Source organism: Danio rerio, chromosome 16 (genome assembly GCF_049306965.1).
Source record: "Danio rerio strain Tuebingen ecotype United States chromosome 16, GRCz12tu, whole genome shotgun sequence".
Lineage (NCBI taxonomy): Eukaryota > Metazoa > Chordata > Actinopteri > Cypriniformes > Danionidae > Danio > Danio rerio.
The window spans coordinates 21,880,001-21,898,581 of NC_133191.1; the positions used below are offsets into that span (position 1 = coordinate 21,880,001).

General features: G+C 36.5%; 1 protein-coding gene and 1 long non-coding RNA gene across 2 annotated transcripts in view; one reads left to right on the top strand and one right to left on the bottom strand.

Moving 5' to 3' along the window:
- Positions 1-18,581, top strand: part of LOC141378087 (uncharacterized) — a 160,291-nt gene that overhangs the window by 84,786 nt on the left and 56,924 nt on the right. The window lies entirely within an intron of this gene.
- The window catches only part of creb5b (cAMP responsive element binding protein 5b), a 180,570-nt gene that overhangs the window by 3,883 nt on the left and 158,106 nt on the right, over positions 1-18,581 (bottom strand). The window contains exons 8-10 of the mRNA XM_021466897.3: positions 13,714-14,031; positions 9,084-9,311; positions 721-829 (exon numbers count right to left, since the gene is read on the bottom strand). Coding sequence (XP_021322572.2) covers positions 721-829; positions 9,084-9,311; positions 13,714-14,031 — 655 coding nt within the window. The remainder of the gene's footprint in view (positions 1-720; positions 830-9,083; positions 9,312-13,713; positions 14,032-18,581) is intronic.

Below are 18,581 nucleotides of genomic sequence, written 5' to 3' on the forward strand. Positions count from 1 at the left end.
CATTTTCTATTCCTCCAATCACATCTCTCTATAAGTCTTTCTGCCCATCCATCCATCCATCCATCCATCCATCCATCCATCCATCCATCCATCCATCCGTTCACCTGCCCATTTTCTGTTTCTCCAATCACATCTCTCTATAAGTCTTTCTGCCTATCAATCCATCCATCCATCCATCCATCCATCCATCCATCCATCCAGCCAGCCATCCATCCATCTATCCATCTTTTCTTTTCTTTTATTTTATCATTTATCCATGTTTGTTTATCTGATCATCCATCCATCCATCCATGTTTATCTGTTCATTCAAATACATACAGTATGTCTACGCATTAATTTCTATCTGTTCATCCAATCAAATCTCTATATAAGTCTTTTCTACTCATCCATCTGTCCATCCATCCATCCATTTATCTGTCAATTCTATGAGATGACTAAACAATAATGTGAAGATGCCACACCACAGTAATATCAATATTTTAGATGTTTTAGAAAGACAGCAAGCATACATTAACTAAAGGCATTTACAAGAAAAAAGAAAAAATTATTATTTTTTTTTGTTAAGGCACTGGCAAACCTGCCAGTGACACAGAAAATGAGTATGTTTTCACAAGTATCTTCAGTACAATATATGAGTGGGTGTGTGCTTCAAACAATATACAGTATATTCGTTATTACATAACATTACCTCTGGTCATGTGGGTGCGTGACAGTACTCACTGAGGTAACCTTGAGACTCTTTCTGCATGGTGGTGATGGGACAGTTCTTGTGTGTCAGTAAAAGCTGTTTCAGTTGTGTCACCTCGTTCTTCAACATGGTGACCTCGTTCTGCCAACAAACACAAAGATAATATGAAACACTCACCAAAAACCCTCAGTGTTTACAGGAATTCAATAACATGCTGCTAGTGATGTATCCAATCATACACTATTGCTACAAGCATAAAGGAAACATTTTTTTCTTTCCTCGTAGCAACTCAAGTTAATCAAAACTAAATGTCCCTCATTATTTCCCAGATAAAAAACATGCATATTTCATAATAGCGCAAGTTTCCTGGATACAGACCAGCCTGTATTTGAATGCTTAAGAGTTATTGTCTATTGAAATGCCTTCAGAGTTTAAGATTAAGTTTGAGCCATGTTTGGGAAATCACATTTGTGACAGTTAGCCCCTATGGTTCCTCACAATGCAAACAAATCTAAACAAAGGCACACATGTTTATAATGTTCTTTTTTGTCATAAACCATACCGATACTTAACGTAATTATGACAAAACATGTCGAAAAAAAAGTCTCTGGTGGATATATTGGCAGCTTCGCATCAAACCTCCCAGCAGACACACTGAATTAAAGGCCAGACAAGTCTGGGTCTCATTAGAAAACCTCATAATGAACAGGCGGTGAATTCTCTGCAATTACTGTTGTGGGAAACAAGAGCGTCTGATCACACCGAGTTCTCAAATTTGATTAAGTGATTAAGCAGAAGCGATATCAAAACATGGCAGTGTGTCAGGGATGTTTGGTGAAGAAGAATCCCCGCTTTGACAGGTACCATGTTTGTGACTGTGGGGTGAATATTTCTGGAAAGGCTAAACAAGCCTGAACAGTGGGACTATGGGAGTGCCAGGGTGTCTATGAGCATTCTGTCCCACCTCGTCAAACTATGCAATAACAAAGAAAAACAAACACATTCAACATGTTTTTATTCTATTGTTGCTTGGAACAAGGGCTGGGTGAAATTGTATCTCAGTGTTTCAGATTTTTTTAAAGTATCAAATATATATCTTTAAATTCAAGCATTTTATGTTAATTGGATAAACCTTAAACTAAAGCAATTTTAATTTAAAATAATAACAAAAAGTTTTAAATTTTATGGTGGCTTGAGAAAGCCAACATACTGTTATACTACACAAACTTCTATTTCTTCCATCTTCTTTACATTAATTTATATGTGCATCTCCTCCTAAACCATTCAAGCTACAAAAACCAAACCTCCAAGTTGCTCTGACTCGGGTTGCTATATCTTTTCTAACTGATCTGACTTAGGGTTTTCCGAAAACTAACCCAGAAATTTCTGAAAAGTTCCATTGACTTAACATTGGACCAAACTTTGTGACCTCATAACTTTGCGCCAGACTGTCATACAAACTTAAGTTTGGGCTTATTTAACTCAAACTACTAATCTTGCAATCTTCCATTGTAAAAAAAAAAAAAAAAAAAAAAAAAAAAAACTGCCATTGACTTTACATTGGACATACTAACAACTAGAGCTTGACATTAACTTTTTGATCACCAGCCACTGTGGCTAGTAGATTTCCAATGTTACTAGCCACATTAAATTTTCACTAGCCACAATTCTGTTGTTGGGAAATTATATTTTATATGCAGAAATTTCACTTTGACATGCTAAAATTACTTGATTAATTTAGAACCATTAATTAATCAATTAATTATTTAAATGATACTAGTACTTATGTATTACATACTAGTACTTATTGATTAGGTACTAGTACTTAATCATTAGAAACCAGTACTTATTAAACATAGACTGGTACCAATTCATTAGAAACTAGTAACTATTAAATAGACACTAGTAGTTTTTCATTAGTACTAGTATTTATTTATTGGACATATATTTAATTGTTATTGTTATTTTGTTGTTATTGGAAATAACATTTATTTATTGGATATAGTATCTTTACCATTACTTGTAACAATTCTTATTTTACTAGTCAGTTCTGCTTTTTTTGCTTGTCTTATGTTATGACTAGTTCAAATGGAAGAGTAGAGTTCAATTAAACATTTTACTAGTAAAATAAAGATTTTTACTCGTAACATTTCAAACAAGTGCTAGTATTTAATAAATGTGTACTAGTATCTTTTAAATGAGTTGTAGAATTTATTTGATAAGTTATAGTATCTATTTAATAAGTATTAATATCTAAATAATAAGTACTAGTGTCTATCAAATAGATACTAGTATCTAATAAAAAGAACTAGTGTCTAATGCAGGGGTCACCAAACTTGTTTCTGGAGGGCCGGTGTCCTGCAGATTTTAGCTCTAACCCTAATCAAACACACCTGAACAAGCAAATCAAGGTCTTACTAGGTATACTTGAAACACCCAGGCAGCTGTGTTGAGGCAATTTGGAACTAAACCCTGCAGGGACACTGCCCCTCCTGGACCGAGATTGGTGACCCCTGGTCTAATGAGTAAGCACTAGTGTCTAGTATATGTATTTGGGGTATATGGGGTCACTACAGCGGAATGAACCAAAAACTTATCCAACACGTTTTTATGCAGTGGATGCCCTTCCAGCTACAACCCATCTCTGGGAAACATCCAAACACACTCACTCATACACTACGGACAATTTAGCCTACCCAATTCACCTGTACCACATGTCTTTATATATATATAACCTAACCCTGTACTGTATAACCTAACCCTAACCCTAATATATATATATATATATATATATATATATATATATATATATATATATATATATATATATATATATATATATATATTTATATATATATATATATATATATATATATATATATATATATATATATATATATATATATATATATATATATATATATATATTAAAAGTGCTAGTTCCTAAAGATTAAGCACTAGTATCTAATGAATAAGCACTAGTATGTAATGAATATGCAATAGTGTCTAATGAATAAGTAGTACTAATTTGCACTGTCTGTATTTTGCACTGTCTGGAGACAGCACCTAAGCTTTTCATTTATCATAGTACACATGCTGCTGATGATGCGAGAACAAAAGTGATTTGATTTGAATTGACATGATGGAAAAGATATTAGTATCTAAAAAATAGCACTAGTAACATGAAAATAGATACTAGAATGGGTTATAGATTAAATGTCAAAACAGCTTGCCATATGCCTCTTGCTGTGTAAGAGGAACCTAAGAATTGAGCTCCTGAACATATTTAAACATGTCAAAAAAGACAGAGAACTGTTGGATTGAACTTGTGATGTGTGCGGTTCTCTCTATCTTAAGTTTCCCAACCAGGAGAATAAACTCACTGAACCATCAGTGTTGAATGATGTGTCATGCATGACAGGACCCTCAGTGATGATAGTTTACAGCAGAGTACACTTTAATTCACATACTGTATAAGGGTAACTATACACTGTACAGTATGTGACCTTGTTTCCCATTAACCTGCATGTGTAGCAAACATTCATAGTGAGCATCAATTTAGCTCTTATGAGAGAGAGAGTGAGAGAGAGAGAGAGAGAGAGAGAGGGGGGGCAGTGAAAGAGCCAGTGAAAGACAAAGAGAGAGAGAGTGTGTGTTTCTGAAAGTAATGTCTTTCTATGCCCTTGTTTTCAATAATATCCAGATGCAGAGCAGCAGACCCACACATGTTTCAACCCACACAATCTAGGCAGGGGCGAACCATTTATGGATGTTAATGTTATTAAAGTCTTCTCAGACCTTGTCATCAATAAATGTTTATATATGTGGATAATAAATAGTGTACAAAATAGACAATAATGTATACTATTTTACAAAGATGGCAATCAAGACAGGTGAATGGGGAACGTTGTTTCCAAACGTCATTCTATGTAATAGACTGAACAGTGTCAGTCATCATAGATGATCAGTCAATATTTATCTCACAGAGTCAGTATAGCAGATTTTTTTTATTTTTTAGAGATCTAAATTGGACAGGTTTAATTTATTTAATGGATTTATTCTAATGAAGAAAATAGTACAAAAAAGCCAAACAAACAAACAAAAAAAACTGCAGTACATTACAGGGGTATATTCACCACCTAAAACGCAACCGATTAGAAAATAATTGAAAAAAAAAATTGAAGCTAGGTTAGCCTAGCTGCCTCATACGCTAACCATTTAACAGCTTAGCTCATGCACAGCAGGAGAGGTGACATTTACAAATAATCTAACAGTAACTAATTAAACCGTGATCTCCCTTTTTAGCCAAAAAGCCTGATAGATTAATTATTGTGCAGTGAAATATAGTTTTACTAACTGACAAGGAAACACGCATGGACAGTGCTTCTACATCATTCATTCATAAAAAGAACAGCCAGAAAGGGTAAATTGATGGATTTGTGCTGAATATTAGCATCACTTACTCATAACAATGTACAGTACCTATAACTGTCTTAGTATTTTAGTATGTTTCTGTGCTTTTTACACCGTTTCTACTCTACTTTGCAGTTACTGTAAGTGGAATGAATAAATACATTGAAATACAAATAAGTATATATAGTATAAATATATACAAAGTATAAATTGCATAAGTGGACTCATAGATTTTCCCTACCAGCAAATAATAATCTGACACCAAATATAAAAGTAGACACAAACCGGCTATAACATTGTCACCAATGACTAAATCTTCAAAAGACAGACAAAAACAACAGTGAATTGTAGAGCTGACATGGGCATGAGGGTTATAAATTACTGAAAACCAGCTGTGGATAAAGTATATTGATTGCAAGAGCTCAGATTGTGATCACATCTTGGTTTTGTTCAGTTGATATGTAATTTTAAATATTCGTAGCTTGAAACAGATGGAAATATGATTGCTATTAGTATGACTACTAGACAAAGGCTTAAACGAAGCTGTGATCATAATATTGAGCGGAAAAAAAGAATAAGACAGCTGGGAAACATAACCTGCTTTGTATTTTTGTAGGAGACACAGTTTAGATCTTTTCATGGTATGAGGTGTGTAAGTTATTGCCCTCTATCACTAAATGTTTCAGGAATATTGAAACAAAACCAACTTAACTCCGCACCTTTAGCGGCCCTCACAGAGTTTGATTAACACTGGCATCTCTCCCCTTGGGTTTTTGGTTTTGAAAAGGGAAAAAATTCCACCACCCTGGCCAAACATTCAGGATATCGGTTATCAGATTTGCACAATCCTTATGCATAACGCTCTGGCCTGTTTCCCTTGCTCGAAAGCTTGACAGAGCTCCTGCGCGTAGCTACGGTTGCTAAGCCTCGATTGGTGGGTGGTGGTCTTTGGGTGTGGCTAGCAGAGGGTCAATTGGGTAAGCTAAATTGCCTGTAGTGTGTGTGTAAATGAGTGTGTATGGATGTTTCCCAGAGATGGGTTGCAGCTGGAACGGTATCCGCTGCATAAAACATGTGTTGGATAAGCTGGTGAAGATGTTAAAATTCGTTGTGATATAATAATGAAATGATGACTGAAATGGGAAACCCTAAACCGTTCACAGTCACGGACGGTCTTGAGCACCATATTTGTGAAATACAGTAGGTGGCGATAACGCTCCTAGGAAGTTAGTCGTCATTAAACAAGGAAAAATAGAAGAAGACTGATCCATTTTCCATATATGGTTCGCCCTGCTTAGATCACGGCTGTTTCTTAATTCCAAAAACGCAGAAAACAGACTTTCGTTCATTCAAATGAAGAACATTTTTGCCAGGTTACCTCGAAAGAATGAATTAAGGAGACAACAAGAATAGAAAACGCGTCCTGTAGGAAATGAGGTGCTTGTGATCTCATCCTCAATATCAAGAACTCATCTAGGAACTTTCAAGCGTTCTCCGTTCTTGAGTTTTGTAACTGAACTTTGACGGTTGATAATGACGTTATAGAAGAACACAGGAACGCAGAAGAAAGCATATTGAGAACCAGCCCGTGTGTCCTGGATTGTGTGCAGAAATGTGTGTGGGTCTGCGGGTCTGCAACTGGATATATCTCCTTGTTTTTGCCACAGAATTGCTTCACCAGGTCATAAAACCATGTGGTACACAACTTTGTCCAAGCAATTTTCACATAAACTCATTTGTGACATGTATATGGACAGTCTTCTCACTGTTAGAATTCACACATGCCTTAAAGGGTCACAAAAAACCAAAACACATTTTTTGAGCTGTTGACAGTAATATATGTGTCCCATGCTGCTAAAAACACTATTAGGACACATATATTACACGAAAATTCAAAATTAGTTGTTTTTGCGTTACTTTGAGCAAATTCGTTCTTCAAGTTTGAAAAAAAATTTGAAACTACGTCACAGCAATTAGATCCTTGCGTGTATTCCAGTGTGAGGAGTTGACATCTGTACCTGGGAGTTCAAGTCTTGGTTCAAACCAATTAGCACGCTCTATTGTGTATGCAGTGCAACTTCATTAATATGCATGATAGCTTCCAAGAATGTTTTTACCTGATAAAGTGTTGAGGCGGCAGAGAGATGCCACGTGTTGCTAAAACAAGTGAACGAACAAGAATTGTTTGGAGACTGGTCGTCAGTTTTGCGTTTTTAAATGTGCTGGAGTGAAGGTTTTGTTTTCATTTTCCCTCTATGAAAGCGCAGCTGGACTGACGTTTTGACTACAGTGTACGCGTCAAACGCCAGAAATTTGTCTGTACGGAACATTGTTTACCGAGAGCTTTTCGCATTTGGACATGGTAAAATCCGGATTAGCCGCTTTTCTCCTTTTAAAAAAGATGCGGCTCCAGTTGGTGGTGATTGTCTTATCTCTACATTCATTCATTCAAAGGCAAAGTTAGTTCATATCGTCAGCAGTACTCTTCAGTGTTTAAAGACAGACCTTAGTTAAAATGATTTTTCAGTTTACAGTGCGTTAATATCACTAAAATATTATGGACTGAAAGATCCACTGTAAATGCTGCTCTCCGAGTGTAAACACTGCAATCAAACTATTACCATCATGTAGGATTTTCGGCGCATTTTGTTACAGGATAGTCTATACATACACAGCTTTCTGATGCTACCTAACGAGTGCATCTAAGTTACAGAGAAATGTGGAAGGTTTTTTTCTCTTATACGACGTGTGGTATCAAACATTCCAAAATCACTGTCACTGTCATTAAACACAATCACTGTCTTTCCCCTCTGCGTCTGTGTGTTTGTTTTGTTTCTGTAAAAATCAGCACATGCCCAAATGGAAACTCCCATTTTTATCCAAATCCTTCCCTATTTCCCTCCTCAGACACTCCCATCTAAGCAGAGCTAGATACACTCACTTTCCTGACTTTTTCCAAACTAGAGGTGTGAAAACACCCTGCTTCAACAGGGGGTTTAACGGCCCTTTAAGTTGTTAATGCAACTAACATCACCCTCTGTCAGAAAATAAAGACTACAACAGGTTTCCTCTTGTAGCTACCAGCAATATATTAAATTATTAGCTTTTTGCAAGGCATCTGTGAGCTGTTTTGAACTTGCTTAAACAGAGACATTTCCAAGGACATCTCTGAGCAGGGACAGGCTACCAAAAAGAGTAGGAAAAAGTACCCTAGTAGGAACTTTTGATAAGAGGGCGATGTTGCCCAGAAGTCAAAAAATGTAAATTAAAAGGTTCAAATCACACTAAGTGCAACCAGCAAACCATCCGCAAGACAAGTTGCTCAGGTTGAATGATGTGGCGTGATGGGGAAACCACCTTACTGCAAACAAAAAACAACAACCTCAATCTAACCTAAAAAGGTTGGGCTGATGTGATTGTCTGGTTTTATAGAGGTTTAAAACATGTGTCATCTGGTAGGCCATCTGGCCAGTCAGCTAAACCACCTAAATACCCATTTGACTGGGTAGAGTTTAGACTGGTGCAAGCTATACTACACACACCTCCAAAAATAGTCCTACACGAGATCAATCTTTCAGGTAAATCTCTACGCAAATGCAAGGACCAATGAGAGCCCAAATGGATGTGTTCGAATGGAAACCTCCCATAGATGAGATGTGCCGTGATGCTCTGAGGTTTTACTAGCCTACAAACCACACATTCATCTGCAGCTGGCTGTGCTCTGGTTACTCTGTAGACCTCAATAACCCATTGACCCTTCCCTCCTCACAGCCATCCCCGTCTGCTCTCCATCTACAGTAGCTTCAGCTGTCAAACGAAGGCTGTTTATGAGCTTCTGTGGTCTAGAGTAAGCTAATACAGAGTGAAATATGAAGCCCCGTGTGCAATACATCTCAGTGTGTGTTCCAGAGTCAAGTGCACTTTAACGCTTAAGAACAGAGGCCTTGAGCTGAGGAGAAGTGTGCGAGTGAGTGATTCTGACCTGCAACTGCATGTTGGTTTGGGTGAGTTCCTCCGCTTTCTTCTCTAGCGACATCACCCAGACTTTCCGCTTTTGTCTGCAGCGTGTGGCGGCGGCCCGATTCCTTTCAAGAAATTTCCGTCTGCGCTCATCTGGGTCTTCGTCCACGACCCGTCTGCGACGACCTCCGCTGGGCGGTGGGGACTGAAGGGTCTGCGTGGGCTGCATTTGCTGAGCAGCTGGGGATAGCTGTAAAACATTTACATCCAGTCATTTAGCAGATGCTTCAGTCCAAAGCAACTTACAATTGATGAGGCATTCAGCAATTCAACAAGAGGCAATACACAAAAGACATCCTAGTTACAGAAACACAAAAAAACATTCCGATTTTACAGAGTCAGACATATTCCACACTGCAAAAAAAAAAAAAAAAAACGGCTGTAATTTTAATGGTAAAAGTACTACAGTAAAAATCTGTTACCTGGTTAACACCAAGTTTTCTTACAATATATGGGGAATATCAACACATTGGCTTTCCCAGAACTCTCTACATTTTTAGTTTGACATTACTATGTTGCTATTATGGGTTAGCACTGTTGCCTCACAAAAAGATCGCTGGCTTGAGTCCCAACTGGGCCAGTTGGCAATTCTGTGTGGAGTTTTTCATGTTCTCCCACATGGGTTTTCTCCAGGTGTTCCAGTGTCCCCTACAGTCCAAAGACATGCACTATATGCGAAGTAACTAAATTGACCGTAGTGTATGATTGTGTATGTGAATGTCAAAGTGTATGGGTGTTTCCCAGGACTGGGTTGCAGCTAGAAGGGCATCCACTGTGTAAAACATTTGCCAGACTATTTGGCAAACTCTGACAAATAAGGGACTAAGCTGAAGCAAAATGAATGAATAATTGAATAAATGAATGATACTATTATAAAATTTATTGCACTTTAGTGTCATATGTATATATGTCATAATGGTGTTTAGTAGTTGTGTCAGTAGCTATGTTACGCATAAAAAAAACGGTTGATGGAAATGCCAAGCTGCAAGCTGAACATAAATTTTGAAAATGTGCGTAAAAAAAAAAAAAAAAACTGAACTTTTTACTCGATAAATAAAAGATGTGCGAAAATTACGTTGGAAATGCTTTTTACCGAACAAATTCCAGTATGTGCATAAAAACAAAACATGTGTTTTGTTATTTGAGATCATTTGATGATAAAAGTGTGTTGATGATAAAAATGTTTTAGTCATTCTAAAACGCCTTAACCATCTCAGTATTAGTGTTATTATTTTATTAATTACCTTCAGAACTGTCTCCACGTCTCACGCCTTCAAACGCCACCATGCGTTCATAGCATGTCGGCATCGTATTCTGAGGTGCAAGTCATTTATTAAATAAGGAAAATATTCACGCAGCTTCTCCTACCGCAGCAAATTCTGTTTTTACTGGGACAGTTATTCAAAAGATTTTTGTCCTCTTTGACTCATTGGATGGAAACACTGCCTTATTTGCACATCTTATATGTGATTATGTTTTGCACATAAAAATAAATTGCATTTTTGGATGGAAACATAGCTAATGCCTATTTGTGAGTGCATGCACCAAAAGACGTGATGTGTGCGATGTTAATGACTTCTGGTTTGCAACATTATAAAGAATATTTTGTTTTGTTTTTAATAAATGTATTGTTTTGTTTTCAAAAAATTAAGGAAAGTCCCTTGAGTGTCAGTAAATGGTGAGGAAATTACCATTTTTGGGGGTGAACTACCCCATTTTTGAATGTTGACATTTTAACCCTCTATTTAAGTTTAAATATGGTAGTTTACTGAAAAAAGGTGATTATATCTTATTTTAACTGAAAAATTCTGTCAACTACAGTTGACAGTTTTTATCGTAAAGTTACAGATTTTTTTTACTGTGCAGATTCAACATTTTTGTTGTTGATCCTAACATTGTTCTTGTCCAAAAATGTAATCCAAAACCTAATACCCAAGTTATTCTTAAAACCAGAGGGCAATGGTGAAAAATTGTCACGCAAAACTGGACATAAACAGTAAACATATCTCTCAAATCTGATAGGATAATTAAAATAATGTTTCAGAGGAACATGTTGGTAAAATCCCTTCAAGAACCATATTCATACTCATAAACCTGGCTGCTGGTCAGTCACCTGTCTGACATCTCATCGCTCAGACCACTTCTAGCCAAAAAGTTCCTGTCTGGGAGTTTTCTTTAAAACAACATGCGCTCTGTACACGTGGCCCTACTGCTCTGTGATGGACATCTGGGTGTGAGAAACAGCAGTGTGATTTACAGGGCGCTCCACCCTCATAAAGAGGTGTCAGGGCCCAGTTTTCCACCGCACACGTCCACTCGGACCAATGCTCTGTGACACCCTGAGAAACAGGGCCACTACTGGCGCACGGGGTCTACAAAAAGCTTCTTTGACATATGCTTGGCAGTAGCCATGTTTGCCGTCTTTAGATCATTACTGGTTTCTGGAGGCGATGGAAAATGCTGCAGCTTTGATGGTTTGTATGTATACAGGGCCCCTTATTCGGCTTAATAATACATTAAAGCAGAACTTCTGAATCACAAAAAGATGGATTTAGACATCTGAAAAAGTCTCAAGACCTGAAGGTTAGGGCAAAATGACTATTATTTGAAATAAATGGAAAAAATAGTCTTACAGTTGTCAGGTTTCAAGAAATGTAGTGGTTTTTTTAAGCACATGGAACATGTATAATACCATGAAATGGTTTTTAAATTTTACAACAACTTACTCATTATCAGTGTAGGGCCCGTTCCTTTAAAAAAATAATTAGTAATAGTTACTACTAGTGATATCCCCAAGTTACATAATAATTAAAGTAATTACCAAGGAAAGTAACTGTTGCAATACTTCTAATTGGGGCAAATCTAATTTGTCAAATGACTATAACATAAATGTAAAACATTTTACACTAAACTATTTTAATGTTGTTGTGGGATGATATGAGAGACAACAGCAGCATGATCTCAACTATATATGTAGTTGTTATTGTGTTTAATTCAGATAATAAGTGATTGTGGTGGAGACAAATTAGGTTTTATTTGTTTTGATGTTGTTGCTTTATGTCCTCCTGTCGTAGCAGAGCTCACTTTACCTGCATAGCCACAAATTTGTTGGTGTCATGTGTCGACATGAGGTGCTTCATTAGATTAGAATCAACAAACAATAACTCATTTCATTCTTTATGATTAATCTCATTATTTTTGTGGGAATAATCAAGATTAATCACACAGTCACTGTTGTAGTTTAAATAGTGTTGTTATTATCACTTAGTTCTAGAAACAGCACTTGTCTGTGTTTGATATTACATATGACTTTTTAAATATTAATAATATTTAAAGGTATTTTTCACTTCAAAATAAAAAATTCTATCACTATTTCTTCACACTTCAAATTGTATAAATGTATATTTTCTGTTGAATATGGAAGGGACAATTTTCAAAAAAATGTTGGCAATCATAATTTTTAAGATTCTGTATTATTTTTCATCATTAACTGTCTTGTATTCGGCAATAATTTAAAATATATACTATAGTGTTTATCAGAAGATAAAAAGTTCATTTTCAGTCTTGGGTGAATCGATTCTTTAAGAAATTGTTATGACCATATATCTATATATTCGTTCATTCATTTTCTTTTCAGCTTAGTCCCTTTGTTAATGCGGGGTGGCCACAACGGAATGAACCACCAACTTATCCAGGATATGTTTTATGCAGCGAATGCCTTTCCAGTTTCAGACTGTGGGGGAAACTGGAGCACCCAGAGGAAACCCACACAATCATGGGGAGAACATACAAACTCAAAACAGAAATGCCAACTGACCCAGTCAGGGCTCGAATCAGTGACCTTCTTAATGTGAGGCGATCGTGCTAACCAATATTATATTATTCATTCATTCATTTTCTTTTCGGCTTAGACCCTTTATTAATCTGAGGTGGCCACAGTAGAATGAACCCCCAAGCTATCCAGCATATGTTTCCCAAATTATGTTTAACAGAGCAACGACATTTTCACAGTATATCTGATAATATTTGTTCTTCTGTAGAAAGACTTATTTGTTTTATTTCGGCTAGAATAAAAGCAGTTTTTACATTTTTCAAAAAACATTTTAAGGTCAAAATTATTAGCCCATTTAAGCTATATTTTTTGATGGTCAACAGAACAAACCATCAATAACTTGCCTAATTACCCTAACCTGCCTAGTTAATCTAATTAACTTAGTTAAGCCTTTAAATGTCACTTTAAGCTGTATAGTAGTGTCTTGAAAAATATCTAGTCAAATATTATTTACTGTCATCATGGCAAAGATAAAATAAATTAGTTAGTAGAAATGAGTTATTGAAACTATAATGTTTAGAAATGTGTTGAAAAATCTTCTCTCTGTTAAAAAGAAATTTTGGAAAAAATAAACAGGGGGGCTAATAATTCAGGAGGTTTAATAATTCTGACTTCAACTATAGTATATTTAATTCATCTGAGCTCACCAGTGTCATCATCACATGTTTTTCCAAATATTGCAGACTTAAAACCTCAACAACCTGGCATCAACACCCCTGGATAGCACCCCAAATCTGGCAACCACAACCCAGCTTGTTACCTGTGAAGCAGCAGAGTGCATGGCTTGATGTGGTGAGGTCTGATGTCCGTGTGCGGGGTGCATGTGGGCCGGGTGGGAGTTGTGGTGCCCGTGGCTCTGTGGGTGGTGATGGACACTCTGGGCATGGCTGGGGTGGTGGTGGCCATGGTGTGGGTATCCATGCGGGGGACCCTGCATGTGCTGGTGAGGGTGAGAGTGCATGTGGTGGTGCCCGGTCTGATCCTGCCGCGAGGGCATCATCTCCATCATATGACCCATGGAGTTCATGCTGCCATTCGCCATGCCCCCTGGATGGTGGGCAAGAGCGGCTTTCAGTCTCTGAAGAGAAAAAAGGGGGAAATTTTTGATATTTATATAAAGTATTATCTATTGTCTTTTTTATGATGCACTTTCTAATATAAAAAAATATATATATAATAAAATCACACAATTTTCAAATGTTTTTGATTAATACATTACAATAAAATTTGTTTTAGATTTTTTACTTTAAAAATAAAAAGAATGAACAAACGAATAAATGAATGTACAAATGAATAGTAGATGAACAAATGAATGACAAACAAACAAACAAACTAATTCAGGTTTTTGATTGAAAAATAATAATAAAATAAGGAAAAGAAAAAGATGTGCAAAAAAAGTGTACATGCAATAGGATAACTGCGACCCTGGAGATAAATGTGAAACAAAACCCATACAAAAATGTGGTGGAGATTCACAAAGAGTGGACTGCAGCTGGAGTCAGTGCTTCAAAAACCAATACGCACAGACACAGTATCCAGGAGATGGGTTTCATCTGTTGCATTCCTTTTATCAAGCCACTCTTGAACAACAGACAACATTAGAAAAGTCTCACCTGGGCTAAAGACTGGGCTGCTTCTGAGAAAATCTATGGGGTATTGTGAGGATGAAGATGCGATATGGCAGAGCCAATAATGCAGAAAAGCTGAAGGACCCTATCAGAGCAACCTGGACTCTCATAACACCTGAACAGTGCTACAGACTGATTGACTCCAAGCCACGCCACATTGCTGCAGAAATTGAGACAAAAGGAGCCCCAACTAAGTATTTACTGCTGTGCCAACTTTCTTTTACTTTTCATGTTTATACTTTTCATTTAGCCAAGATTTTAAAAAATCCTTTCTTTGTATTGGTTTAAGAAATATTCAATAAATCTGGGGTAAATCTTGGGGTTTTCATAGTTGTCATTAAAACCCACAAAATTAAAAATCATTCATTCATTTATTTTCTTTTCGGCTTAGTCCCTTTAATAATCTGGGGTCGCCACAGCGAAATGAACCACCAACTTATCCAGCATGTTTTTATGCAGCGGATGCCCTTTCAGCCGCAACCCATCTCTGGGAAACATCCACACACACTCATTCACACACAGTCATACACTACGGACAATTCTACGGACAATTTAGCTGACCCAATTCACCTGTGCCTCATGTCTTTGGATTATGGGGGAAACTGGAGCACCCGGAGGAAGCCCATGCGAATGTAGGGAAAACATGCAAACTCCACACAGAAACGCAAACTGACCCAGCGAAGGCTCGAACAAGCGACCTTCTTGCTCTAATGTGACAGCACTACCTACTGCGCCACTGCAACGCCCAAAATTAAAAATATAAAATACAAAATAACAAAGGATAGATGGAAAAAGAAAGAAAGAAAGAAAGACAGAAAGAAAGAAAGAAAGAAAGAAAGAAAGAAAGAAAGAAAGAAAGAAAGAAAGAAAGAAAGAAAGAAAGAACAAAATTATTTTTTTTCTTTTGCTTTTGAAAACAATAACAAAATTTCTTCATAAAACAAGACAAATCTTTTAAAATCAACAATCTTGGTTGCCCCACCAAAAAAAAAAAAAAAAAAAGTTTAATTATGCATCTGTACCAAAAAAAAAGGCAAAATACTGATTTGTTGAAATCCCAGTTAACATGACAGAACATGGCTGTCTATTGAGTCGACAAGCGAGTGATTAGATTTTTCCAATAGATTAAACGTAACCGCTCACCCATTTTGTGACGTACACAAATGTCCGGTCTGATCCCGTCATTTACCATCTCACCCACACACCTACACACCCTTTTACACACCCAAACACACAGTTCCACAATCTGTCGTCACTGTGAAAGAGCCTCATCTGAAGACCAGGCCCAGGGTTGGCAGTGGGAGAAGTCTCTGAGGACTCTCTCCTCTGATTTTGGCCATTTCCCTGTCGGCCTACGCACTGTTGCTTCAAGCGTGTGGTCTACTTAAGCTTTCACCCAAGGCTGGTCCTGGAGTCTAGGACTTTAGAGGCGTCTTTGTTTGGAAAATGTTTACCTGACTGCTCTTTCTCTCACAGAGCTGTTTTTCTGGGCAGCTCAAATAAGACAACTTGGGGATCTGAAAAAAGCCACAAGTATAAACATACATGGCTGCCAAGATATGTCCGATGGTTTGATCTGTTGACAGCGCATGTAGATGAAATATTAAAAAAGAAGAAAAAGTACATAAGCATGTGCATATATACTGCATGTATATGTCTGTGTCCATTCAGGTTGACTCCTATTTTTAGAGTGTTGAGTCTATGTTATATATTTCCACAAGAGGTGAGTTGGACTTTATGTAAGAAATGAGTTTGAGATTTAAAAAAGCAAACAAAACACAAACAAATTTAGTCAAATACAGTTGTGAATGAAAGAAAACATCAAGTGAAGTCAAGCGAGGATAATCCTTTCTCGGAAAGTAAGACTTAAAAAAATGACACAAAATGATATTTAAAAATGCACTCTGTATGATTTTCTTTAGATTCAGTAATTATCATTTGCACAGAATCCAAAATCACACGCCTTCTTATTATATAGTAGGTTATGTGAAACTGATTAGCGAGAAGTGTCTGGAAAACCTGCTCTAATATTTTCACTGAGATTCTGAATTTGTCCAGTGGAATCTTCACTATGAAATCATCAATGAATTTGTGAAGTGAATGTGTATAGGTCATGTGATAATGATCACACTTCCAATTTTACTCAACCTTATTCACTTCCTTCTGAAAATTCTTATTAACAGTCTTAATATAAGTTCCCACTCAAATGCAGTGTGATTTAAGGCACACCCTTAAGTCAGTTAGTTCAAAATGGCCTCTGTTAGACAACCCACTCAAACAAGTTAATTAGATCATCTAATGTAAGATAAAATGCATCAAACTCAGTTTCATTTTACACATATTTTACAAAATTAATCTTAGCAGGTTAATTAGTTTGTGATTTCAAAATGGCCGCTGTAAGAGGCAACACGCTCAATGTAAATAAAAAACTTTAGGCCTTCAATACGAAATGAAGTAAACTGTGAGATATTATACCAAAAAATATTCATGGGGTCAATTAAAAACCAACAGGAAGAATGAACCTAGTTGACAATTGAGACTACAGGTCATTTAGAGCAGTGGCTCCATTGTGGGGGTCGGGACCCCCCCTGGGGGGTTGCAGGACAATGTTGGCTTGGTGATTTCCAAAAATGGAATTCCTTTTATTAAACTACTATAATTACCATATTTGATTCATAATCTACAGAAGAAAAAATGTAGGTAATAGTTACATTAAAAAACAACATCCAAATAAAAAGCCATCAGCCTTTTATTTTTTGCAACCCCTGGGGTGATTACGTTATATTAAAGACACAGCACATTGATTTTATGGCACCAAGTTAAACTTCCTGACACCTTTACAGCACTTACGTACATTAAAAATGAATACAGGCCACAACTGAACATAAAGGATGGTCTCCGAGAAATGTTCTCAAAATTAAATGATGAATAGTTCAATATTTTGGTGTGTGTAAGGTTTATATGTTTAGACCCACCTTAGATAATATTGGGGGTCACAAGTCACTGGTATTGTAATTTTGACTGAAATTTTGGGAACCCCAGATTGAGACTAAGGGTAAACAAAAGAAAAAAGCAATTGATCAAAAGCTTTGTGTAAATGTTTTCCTACCAACAGTTTAAATTAATTGTAATCCAACACTATTGCAATCTATCATCTGCCATTTTCAAGATGAATTAGTTTTGACACAGTTTAACAATAAGTTCTTGTCGTGTTTTATTAACATTTACTAACTACAGCAAATAAACTGTGATCAAGCCCATTTAAAAAAATGATATATAGAAATATACAGTATGCAAATTAGAAATACGAGATACATATTTAGATTTTACTTCTTATCTCATGTATGCAACAGAACAAACCATTATTGTTCAATAAATTGCTTAATTACCCTAACCTGCCTAGATAACCTAATTAACCTAGTTAAGCCTTTTATTGTCACTTTAAACTGTATAGAAGTCTCTTGAAAAATATCTAGTAAAATATTATTTACTGTCATCATGGCAAAGATTAAAGAAATCAGTTATTAGAAGTGAGTTATTAAAACTATTATGTTTAGAAATGTGTTGAAAAATCTTCTTTCCGTTAAACAGAAATTGGGGAAAAATAAACAGGGTAGCTAATAATTGCAAACTTTTCTTTTAGGTGCAGATAGTTTTCTTGAGGGAAACATCACAAAGAACAGACATTGTAATTCTCCGCAGACAGCGTCCATAATGACAGAAAGAATCAGACGTGTCTCTGTCATTCTTGCAGCTCTGTAGATGCTGTCAGTCAGAAAGACCAGTGTCCAGAACTCAGTGTTTGTAACAGGCAGCACATTCACTCTCCGAAGTCTAAGCCAGCTGTGGACCGTACAGTATGTCAGTGCCAAGCACAAACCAAGAGCACAGCATCCCTTTCTTCTCAAACTGGTCAACCTGTAAGATGTCTGTTTTTCATTCTCTGAATCATCCCCTAGTTACTATTTACCAAAACAAAACCCAAATTGGTCTGATAAGT